Genomic DNA, 11,874 nt, shown 5'->3' on the forward strand with positions numbered 1-11,874 from the left:
GGTTGACGCATTTATTTGTTTTTTGGTTGACGCATTTATTTGTTCTTATAGGATAAAAGTGATATATCTTATTAATTTAAATACTTTTTAAAAAAATTATGAGAATATTTCAAGTGCTTAGTTACGAGAATTTTAATAATATTTTCTTGAACAATAAGATTTAGAGTAAGTTTTTGAAAAAAAATATATATTTATTTATTTTATTTACTACTAAATATCGTGGATTAAAAAAAACATAGTTATCTAATACCACTCGTTCAACTTTACTAAATACACTCTAAATTATAGGGAAAAAACACATCCTAAATTTAGTAATTCTTCTAAAATGTTAATAAAAAGTGACTTTATTTAAGAAACATTTTTTTTTCAAATAATAATATTTAGATATTTATGGATAAGTAGTTATCTTCTTATTTATCATCATTGAAAACTTGACATTCGTTTATTTAAAAAAAAAACAAATTTATATCTATTTTTTAAAGGTGGTAAGAAGGAGACATCGATTTTCTTCTTACACACGTATTTTTTTAAGCCGAACCTACGAAATGTTCGTTTTTGTCTTTATAATTTTAAAAAGTGACTATTTTCTTTCCTTAATTTTATTTTTAATCTCGTTTTTCAATCACAATTTTAATACGACACTATAGTACTCAATATATTTTTTTGAAATATAACAATGACTTTATATTAAAGGACTTCCGTTATGTGCACAACGATCAAGTGTTTAAAAAGACAATGACAAAAACGAACATTTTGGAAATATACAAATTTTAGAAGTACAACATTTAAATAAACATTTTAAATGTAGAGGTTTTAAAGCAATAAAATAACAAATTAGCAAAGTAGACTGAAAAAAAGGCTACTTGTGTTGATATCTCCAAATAATTTCTTCAACTGCACCGATTTGTTTTGCCAAACATAAATACGTTGTCTCTCCCGCTTCTCCACGGAGCATTCACGTCTCTACCAAGCGCCGGAGTTTTACTTTTGCCAGCGGCTGCCTGAAGCATAACTGGTGAGAATCTGCGTCGCCGGCTGATATTTCCGGCCGCCGGATGATTTGCAGGGAGATGATTGCCAAATGCTAGCAACTGTTAATTACTTTGGTATTTGGATAGTCTGATGCTTTAATAAACTTGTTCTTCTCCGATGATCAATAATTCGAGCCTCCGACAACGGCGACGAGTCTGATTCTTTTCTTTTATTGGAGATTGAATCGGAAGTAACCAGTTTCTGATTTTCGGCGAGAAGATCGAACTGGTCCGTAGAGTTTTCGGTAGGTCTAATTTGCAGGTTTTTTGATAAGATGGCTACGGGATCGGTGGTGGACGATTTCGCTCGAGTCACGAGTAGCAGTAGCAGGCGGAGCGGAAGGCTGGAGGAGGAGGAGGAAGAGCTCCGGTGGGCGGCCATGGAGCGGCTTCCGACGTACGATCGGCTGCGAAAGGGATTGCTCCGGCAAGTTGCGGACAATGGCGGATTTTTTCAGAAGGAAGTGGACGTGAGGAAGATCGGATTTGAGGAGAGGAAAGAGTTGATGGAAAGGTTGTTGAAAGTTGCTGAAGAAGATCATGAGAAATTTCTGCGACGGCTCAGAGACAGAACCGATCGGTAAGCCTATGCGAAGCCCTAAATCGAAAACGCCAATTTAGGGATTTGAAAATTGATGAGCGAAGATTTTGGTGGTGCAGAGTGGGGATTGAAATTCCGAAAATTGAAGTTCGTTTCGAGAATTTGTCAGTTGAAGGAGACGTTTATGTTGGGAGCAGAGCGCAGCCCAGTTTGCTCAACGTCACTCTCCATACTTTTGAGGTATTTTTCCATTTCAAATCCCTTTGGATTTAGAAAACAAAAGAAGAAAAAAAAAATCTCATTCAAATGTTTTATTTTGGAGGAAAATTCATTTTTTAACTTGTGTCAAATTTTCAATTTTCATGGTATCAATTTTAAAGTTTTCGTTAATTCACCCTCTAATTTTAATAAAATAATAATAATAATACTGTAAAAGTTTACTAATGTAATGAAAATCATGCTGAACAAAAAAAATAAAGTTTGATTAATGTCAAAAACAAACTATTAAATAACTTTGTGGAATAAAAACTGGTGTGCGTACATGATAGTTTAAGCTGATGAGTTGGGTAAATTTAATTCATTTATATGGATTCTAACCGATATAACTCATAACTTCTTGGTTTGAGATATATGTCGATTAGCGTTGAACTATGCTCGCTTTGGTACTGATCTGTTTTGTTTGAATCCTATCTATTTCATGTCAAATCTATGTTTTATAGTTCATCTAATATGCATGATAATAGTTTTTTCAATAATTGTTCGAAATGAAAATTTATCGACTGGTTCAAATTGCAGACAGAGCGATTGGGTGAAATTAAAAGTTTGATGTAAAAATTGATACAAGTTGTCAAGTTAAAAATTAAAATTGATTTATTTCCTGTATTTTAAATTCTTAATTTCTAAATTTTATATTAAAATTATTGTTTGCCAATCTAGATTGGGAAACGATCATTTTAAAAATACATAATACACGACATTAAAATAGTTTATTTATGTAAAGATTTGGAGATTGAATCAAAAGTTTGAAATTTTAATCAACAAAATCCATTTCTTTTAAACTTAATTAAGAAGTTTTAATGCATTGAAGGGTAAAATTGAAAATTAACTAAAAATCCAGACCATTTGATATTTTTTAGCTGGGATAATATTGCTATCAACACTTCTAAAAAATTTGAGTATTTTAATTATAAGGTATAATTATGAATATGATACGGCTCTTGCTCTAATGTTTGACAGCCGTGTCCCCCCCTATCTAGTAAGGTAAGTGGCCCTATGTTAGTTGGGGGTCTTTTCCACTTGATTATGCTTTCTCATCAACCTCATTAACCATCGTACTAAAAAATGGACATTATTAAATAATACAATTAATACCACGAGTTCGTGAGTATCTCTTTGTTAATTGCCATTGTTATTAAATTTATAGTAGTATTTTGACATAATAATAATAATAATGATTTTTGAATTAATTTACCCGTTTGAATTTAATTTAATAGATAAGTTATCTATTAACATTCTAGAAGTTGATGGTTAGACACTTACGCCTTCTACCCCATAATTATTGAATTCAAAAAATAAAAAATAAAAAACTAACACCAACCATTTCCTAAAGGAATTCAATCAAATTTTCTATTATCTTAAAATTTAAATTTAAATTCTTCTTTGCAGTAATAACAACACAAATACAACAATAATGAACAATTTTTATTGATTTATATTTTGTGTTTATTTAAATTAATTAGCCATTTAGTGCTATCTTTAATTGATTTATAAATATTTATATTCCTTAGTTTTAATTAGATGATTTTTAGTTAATTATTATATCAATTTAGTTTTAATGATTTATTTTGTAATAAGCAAAAAGAATCATTACTACTATATATATATATATATATAGTAATCTATTGTCTTAAAAAAGAAAAATATATATATATATATAGTAATCTATTTGCTATTATCAATATTCATATGTAATATTAGTTAAATGAAACTCCTTAAAAAATTAAAGTAAGAATTGTTTAGTACTGCAGTAAAAAAAAAAAAAAGAATTGTTTAGTACTAACTTAAATTAGTATGTATTGATATTTCTATTTTTGATTTGAATGTTATGAAAAACAGAGCTTGCTTGGATTGATTGGGTTGGCTCCATCCAAGAAGAGAAAGATCCAGATACTTAAAGAGCTAAATGGAATTATCAAACCTTCAAGGTACAGATCTTTTTATATTTTTATATTTATTTTTCTAAAATCCTCCTCCTCCATTGACTTTGTAATTATCAAATAAGTTCACAAAGTATTTAAACAAAAAAAAAAGTTGACTTTTTTCCATTTTCTTTTATTTCCTTAATTGTAGCTTTACGGATTCTAATTTTTTCCAACTACAATGGAGAGCCAAGTTGATGCTTTTATTATGAAATCACTTACTTTAGTTTTACAAATAACATCATGTATAAAATCTATATTTTCCAAATTTTAAGTTTTTCTTTTCTTTTTTTTGGTATTATAAATTTAAATTCTATTTGGCCTCTTAACTTTTTGTTTAAATATGTTATTTGGGTCAATTTCCATTAAACATAATTTTTTACAATAGCACAGTAGGTAGGTCCACTCTTGTAATTACATATGATGTTTGTGCACTGATTTTTTACATTTATTTATCTTTTTCAGGATGACACTACTTTTAGGTCCTCCAAGCTCTGGGAAAACTACCTTGCTGTTGGCACTTGCTGGGAGACTTGATAAAAGTTTGAGAGTGCGTCATTTAAATTTAATGCATTGGTGGTAATTCTTTTTTAGTTTAAATACTATTTTGGTCATTATACTTTCAACTTTTGTTTATCTTAGTTACTTTACTTTTGAAATATCTATTTTAGTTCATGTACTTTTAAATAGTGACTCGTAGGTTCTTCGTTTTATTTTTTACCTTATTTTTCTATCACAATTTCAACATGATACTACATTCAATAAATTTCTTAAAATGTAGTCTTTGTATAAAAGGATTTTCCATTGTGTTAAATGTTTTCAAACAAGAACAAAAATTGTCACTTTCTAAAAGTTCGGGAACCAAAACATGAATTTTGAAAGTGAAAATGCTAAAAAGAACAAAATTTGAAAGTATAAAGACTAAAATGAAGGTTTTGAGAGTACAGAGACAAAAATGAACTCAACTTGAAATTACAGGACCAAAATAGTATTTAAACATTCAATTATTATTTTTTTTTCATAGCTTGTTTGTGATAGAATCAAAAAGGTCATATCATCCCAAATTCTTACAACAAAACAACAATATGAAAAATGTGAATAGGAAAGTGGGAAAGTGACATATTGCGGACATGAAATGCATGAGTTTGTGCCTCAAAAAACTTGTGCTTATATCAGCCAACATGACATTCATTGTGGGGAAATGACAGTGAGAGAGACATTGGATTTCTCTAGTCGTTGTTTGGGAATTGGCACAAGATATCAACTTTTGACTGAGCTCACAAGAAGAGAGAAAGAAGCAGGCATTAAACCAGAACTTGAGATTGATGCATTCATGAAAGCCATCTCTGTTACTGGCCAAAAAGAAAGTTTGATTACAGATTATATTCTCAAGGTTAGCAGTTTTGGCAATACAATTCCTGTCCTTTGACTTTGTTATCTTTCATACTTTGGTTATAGCCGACAGGATATCACGTAGAAGTTAACATAAGATGACATCTTGATATGTTGTAAAGTTATGTTCTCTCTCTCTCATGGCATGTAATTATATCCAAAAAGTGAAAATAATAAGAATGAAAATGATGAAAAAGAGAGAGAGAGAGAGAATGGAGGCTAAAAATTTACAAATGACATAGGATTAAGACTGTAATTATGACTTTCAAAGTGTATATTTTAACCATTTATTGAGCTGACTTCATTGAAATCGAAAAATAACTATCCATCAGATACTTGGGTTGGAAGTTTGCGCTGATATTTTGGCTGGTGATGACATGAGAAGGGGAATCTCTGGTGGCCAGAAGAAACGTGTTACTGCAGGTTGGAAATATGCAATTTTTAGAATTCTCTTGATAGTTTGTGAAGTTTAACCAAAATATGGGCAAAATGTGTGCAGGGGAGATGCTAGTAGGGCCAGCAAAGGCTTTGTTTATGGATGAATTATCAACAGGATTGGACAGTTCCACCACGTTTCATATATGTAAGTTCATGAGACAGATGGTTCATATAATGGACGTAACAATGGTCATTTCTCTGCTACAACCAGCCCCAGAAACTTATAATCTATTTGACGATATAATTCTACTTTCAGAAGCACAAATTGTGTACCAAGGTCCAAGAGAAAATGTCCTTGAATTCTTTGAATTTATGGGCTTCAAATGTCCAGAAAGGAAAGGAGTTGCTGATTTCTTACAAGAAGTGACATCAAAAAAGGACCAAGAACAATATTGGTACAAAAAGAACCACCCATATAGATTCATTTCAGCTCCTGAATTTTTGCAGGGATTCAAATCTTTTTCCATTGGTCAACAACTTGCCTCCAATCTTGCAGTACCTTATGACAAATCTAAAACCCACCCAGCTGCATTAGTCATGGCGAAATATAGTTTATCCAATTGGGAGCTCTTCAAGGCCTGCTTTTCAAGAGAGCTACTGCTAATGAAGCGAAATGCTTTTCTCTACGTGTTTAAGGCTGTCCAAATTACAATCATATCCATCGTTGGTATGACTGTGTTTCTGAGGAGTGAGATGAAAGTGGGCACCACGAGGGATGGAAGCAAGTTCTTTGGAGCTCTATTTTTCAGCCTCATGAATGCCATGTTTAATGGATTGGCCGAATTGGCTCTCACTCTTTTCAGGCTTCCAGTGTTCTTTAAGCAAAGGGATTTCTTGTTCTATCCAGCTTGGGCATTCAGTTTGCCTATTTGGCTCCTTAGAATTCCTCTCTCTCTCATAGAATCAGGGATATGGGTTCTTCTTACTTATTACACAATTGGATTTGCTCCTGCTCCTAGTAGGTATATATTTTCTTTTTCCTTCCTTTTTTTCATTTGTAAAAAAATAAAATAAAATAAACTCTACTTGCTCAATTGTTGATCAATTCTCTAGGTTTTTTAAACAACTTTTGGCGTTCTTTGCCACACATCAAGCGGGACTATCATTGTTTCGACTTTTGGCTGCAATTGGGAGAACACTAGTTATTGCAACTACTTTGGGTACCTTTTCTCTATCATTAATTTTCTTGCTCGGAGGTTTCATTATTGACAAAGGTAAGTAAATTGTAACTCTACAGCATACTAATTTAGTAGATGAAAATTTATTGTTCACCCAATTTTGATTTTCCTTTAATACACAGGTAATATTGAGCCATGGATGATTTGGGGCTTTTATGTTTCTCCCATGATGTATGGACAAAATGCCATTGTCATTAATGAGTTCCTAGACAAAAGATGGAGCAAGGTAAATCTAAGTTGAAAGAACGTTTATGGATCTTCAATTGGAAAATAAATTGATTTTAGTCATCTGTTCTTTTTCTGTCATAATAACTTAAAACATACTTGACTGATGCAGAAAAATACTGACGATAAAATTAATGAACCGACAGTTGGGAAAGTGTTGCTTGCTAGCAAGGGCTTCTTTAAGGAAGAACGTTGGTATTGGATTTGCATTGCAGCACTCTTTGCCTTTAATCTTCTCTTCAACATTCTATTTACAATAGCTCTGACTTACTTGGATCGTAAACAATCTCAACCCTTAATATATTCCAGAGTTTTAATCTGTTTTATCAATTTTGAATTATTACTTTATTATTGCACTGATTCTTTTAAAGCTGTTTTCAGCGTTGACTTATTCAAAGACAGTAATTAGCATGGATGAAGACAAGAAGCAAAGGAAAAACGAAAGTTCCACTACACAACATAAATTAGCAGGTTCGAGTTTTGAAGGAAGAACTTGCATGATCAAGTTTCTTGTGGACTGATAGTATATTTTCTTTAGTTAGAGGTTTGCTATCTTTTTTAGTAACGAGGTATGATAGTATTAAAAAAAAAAAAATTGTAGGCATTGATTGCGAAGTCATCGAATCTTCGTATCATATTCAAACGAGAGGAATGGTTTTGCCTTTCCAGCCCCTTTCACTTGCATTCAACCAAGTCAACTATTATGTTGATATGCCTATTGTGAGTTAAGAAGTTTCTAAGTTTTTGTAAAGATATTATAAAACTGATGAAACCACTTGATCGCTAAACCTCGACATCTTCCAAATTAGGAAATGAAGATGCATGGGATTGAGGAAGGCCGTCTTCAAATTCTACGAGATGTTAGTGGAGTTTTTCAACCAGGTATATTAACAGCACTTGTTGGTGTTAGTGGTGCTGGAAAAACTACTCTCATGGATGTTTTAGCTGGGAGAAAGACTAGTGGTTATATTGAAGGAAGTATATACATCTCTGGTTATCCAAAGAAGCAATCGACCTTTGCTCGAGTAAGTGGTTATTGTGAACAAAATGACATTCATTCGCCTTATGTCACTGTCTACGAGTCTCTCTTGTTTTCTGCTTGGCTTCGCCTTTCCTCCAATGTGGATATCAGAAAAAGAAAGGTATATTTTTCAAGTTTTTTTTTTCTCTTTTTCTAACCATAAAAAATGTGGTTGAACTTTTATTGAATGACTATTCTTCATTGATACAGATGTTTGTAGAAGAAGTTATGGAATTAATAGAACTTGATACAATTAGAGATGCTATAGTGGGGCTTCCAGAACTAGATGGTCTTTCAACAGAACAAAGGAAGAGGTTGACAATAGCAGTGGAGTTGGTTGCTAATCCTTCTATCATCTTCATGGACGAACCAACTTCTAGCCTTGATGCTAGATCCGCTGCCATTGTTATGCGTACCGTGAGAAATACGGTTGATACAGGGAGAACTGTTGTATGCACAATTCACCAGCCAAGCATAGACATTTTTGAAGCTTTTGATGAGGTATAATTACAGAGTCTCTACATGATTGTGTTTGTTGTTTTCTCTCATCGTTTTTATTTTTGTACGTCTTAATGTAGTTACTGCTCATGAAACGTGGTGGAGAAATGATTTATGCTGGACCTCTTGGTCAGCGATCTTGCAAACTCATTGAATATCTTGAAGTGAGTATATTTGTTCTATTTTCTATTCAAATGTTCAATTTGGTGGCTTTCTATTGAGGATTGTAAATCACAGGCTATTCCAGGAATTCCAAAGATTGAAGATGGCCAAAATCCTGCTACGTGGATGCTTGAGGCTACTGCCACTTCAATGGAGGCTCAACTGGATGTCGATTTTGCTGATATTTTCGCTGAATCTCCACTTTATCAGTACGCATGACTCTGCTTTAAGTTTGAGCAGTGACTTGTTAACAATCATTTTTCTTAACTTTGCAATTCTTCTTTTCAGGAGGAACCAAGAACTTATAGTGGAACTTAGTACTCCAGCTCAAGGCTCTAAGGATCTACACTTCCCAACCAAATACTCACAGTCATTTTTGTTTCAGTGCAAAGCTTGTTTTTGGAAACAACATCGATCTTATTGGCAGCACGCTCAATACAACACCATACGGTTCTTCATTACGATAATTATCGGTACCTTATTTGGTCTAATCTTCTGGAACAAGGGACAAAAATTGTAAGGCTTTGCAAACCTCTGTAATTATTTCTATTTTCGCCTATTGTAGTTTTGATGTTTTGTGTTCAACAGAGCCAAGGAACAAGATGTGTTGAATATTTTGGGAGCTATATACACTGCAGTTCTTCTCCTTGGATCTACCAATGCTTCAGCTGTGCAGGCTGTAGTTGGTATTGAGAGAACAGTTTTCTATCGTGAAAGAGCTGCAGGGATGTACTCTGCATTGCCTTATGCATTTGCTCAGGTAACAAGAACAACACACCTCTTTCAAATTATATTATTAAACTCTCACTTGCTCGTATATTGACACGAGACTTTATGATTAAATGACCAATCAACCCAAGAGCTTAAGTTGATGGGTTATGGTAAATTTGAAATGACATTACAGGAATTTGAATACATGACCTTCTGTTCTGATACTATGTTAAATCACCAATCAACTCAAAAGCTTGAGCTGTTGGGTTATGGTAAATTTAATTTTTATAGATACCTTAACGATAATATGTGGTTTATCATATGGAGCGGAAGGAAATAATAAACTACTACTTTGATCCATGTTAAGTGTTATTGACCCATAAGCTTAAACTGATAGCTTAAGATTAATTTGTTTTAACAAATTCTTAATCAAACATTTGTATAACTCTAATGAAAGTTCTCTTTTTATGCCTTTAGTTTTGTAGTGAAATATAGGAAAAGTTAACTAAAGATTAAACCTCTTTGTCCTGCAGGTGGCAATTGAAACAGTCTATATTTCAATTCAAGCTCTTATTTACTGTCTCGTTTTTTATAGCATGATTGGATTTGAGTGGAAAGTGGGAAAATTTATAGTGTTCTACTACTTGGTTCTAATGTGCTTCATATATTTCACACTGTATGGGATGATGGTTGTAGCATTGACTCCAGACCACCATATTGCAGCCATTGTCATATACTTTTTCCTTGGCCTTTGGAACTTGTTTGCGGGTTTTCTTATTCCTCGACCGGTACACGACATCTAAACTTGATATTTAGAACTCAAAATCATTTCAAAATCATAGTCAAACTTAAACCAACATTATTTTTGCAGCTAATTCCCATTTGGTGGAGATGGTATTACTGGGCTTCTCCTATGGCTTGGACAATATATGGCCTTGTGGCTTCCCAAGTTGGGGACAAAGATGTTGAGATTGAGATTCCAGGATCTGGAAATGTAGGATTAAAGATGTTTCTTAAGGAACGGTTCGGGTACGATTACGACTTCATCCCGGTCGTGGTCGCAGCCCATGTCGTTTGGGTTCTGACCTTCTGCTCAGTGTTTGCTTGTGGAATCAAATTCCTTAACTTCCAGAGGAGATAGGCACATTATCTAGAGCAGTGTTGTATAATGTTTATTAGTCATCAGCTATAGTCTTGTACCATAGAAATCAATTGCATGACTGCTGTTAAAAATTCAAAAGCTTAAAAGCTAATAGGTTAGGATGAATTTTAATACTCCCCTCACTTACAGATTTGAAAATTTGCACAAGACTCAATGAGTGGTTATCAATATTACTCGAGAAGGACATGACATGATGTTATAGACGTTCCAACACAAATCCTCCTACTCTAATACTATGTTAAATCATCAATGAACTAAAAAGGTTAAGCTGATGTAGTTCGACGAATTTTAAAAACAGCTATAAATGAGGGAACAAAATGGTTCCCTCCTTTCTTATTCTATCTATATGCTTGTTTTTTAGATAAAACACTTTGTTGTATTGGTATTTGAATATGTATTTTTTTTAAATTGTCTTTTAACTCTTTCAATTTGTTATAATTCTTTGAATTACTCTGGGAAAGAAAACATCTAGAGTGAGTTTAGTATTTACTTTTTGAATAACGAAAAATATTTATTTTTAATTAATCAAAAATAATTTTAAAAGTATTTTTTTTACGGGCAAAATAATTTTAAAAGTAGTGATTGCATTTTCAGGTATTTTTTTACTTAGGATCATTTTTAAAAGTTTTTTTTAGGATAATTTAAAACATTACTTTTGAAAAAAAAAAGAATAAAATATTAATTAAGACACTCTTCTTGAATTTATATTTTTATAAATTTTAAAATCACTTTTATCTTGCTAAATTTTAAATTTATTTAGTAAAAACTTTTGCTAATTGTGTAAGGTAGTTAATCTGTAAATATTATTAATCCATTCGTATTCCATTTCTCATTCTTGCATTGATTGAATTTTTTTTAAAATGCATACTTTAACGACCACGAGCTCTAAAAATAACCTACCAAACGGAGTTGAATTGATTAGTTTTATAAATATGTAAATAAATTTAAAGTTTTTAATATAATATTAGGTTTGAATAATTACATGACTTTTAAAAAGTAACTAATCTAATTTTTATTTGTAATTTTATACATTATAAAAATTACATTTGATAACAGAGACAAATTCATGTTGGAACCAGGGGATACGTGCCCCTAAAGTTTAGTTAAATTTAATATAGTATATGTCATTCAAAATGTCGTTCGGCCAATTGGTTTTCTCTTTCCATGACTTCATGTCGTCAGCGTCTCCACAATTTGATCCTCGACTTTTAAAATTAATAGAATGTCGATATGACACTAATGAGTTGTATATTAATTTTTTTTCATTTTTTATCTCATTTGCTCCGCTCTTCCCTCTCCTTCTTCTCCGGATCGTGA

The 11,874-nt window shown here is 32.2% G+C and overlaps 1 protein-coding gene across 1 annotated transcript; it reads left to right on the forward strand.

The window, feature by feature from the left end:
• Window positions 1-802: 802 nt before the first annotated feature.
• LOC111014283 (pleiotropic drug resistance protein 2) lies at window positions 803-10,756 on the forward strand. The gene is made up of 20 exons (XM_022288950.2): window positions 803-1,611; window positions 1,692-1,812; window positions 3,688-3,776; window positions 4,236-4,320; window positions 4,873-5,163; window positions 5,495-5,585; window positions 5,662-6,562; window positions 6,654-6,814; window positions 6,901-7,004; window positions 7,116-7,281; window positions 7,385-7,474; window positions 7,605-7,723; window positions 7,813-8,145; window positions 8,235-8,525; window positions 8,603-8,686; window positions 8,760-8,893; window positions 8,973-9,200; window positions 9,273-9,444; window positions 9,929-10,183; window positions 10,267-10,756. The coding sequence occupies exons 1-20, from the start codon at window positions 1,307-1,309 to the stop codon at window positions 10,534-10,536; spliced, it is 4,290 nt and encodes a 1,429-aa protein (XP_022144642.1). The 5' UTR covers window positions 803-1,306; the 3' UTR covers window positions 10,537-10,756.
• Window positions 10,757-11,874: the final 1,118 nt, after the last annotated feature.

Source organism: Momordica charantia (genome assembly GCF_013281855.1).
Source record: "Momordica charantia cultivar OHB3-1 chromosome 5 unlocalized genomic scaffold, Mcharantia_2.0 BLBB01000005.1, whole genome shotgun sequence".
NCBI classification, from domain to species: domain Eukaryota; kingdom Viridiplantae; phylum Streptophyta; class Magnoliopsida; order Cucurbitales; family Cucurbitaceae; genus Momordica; species Momordica charantia.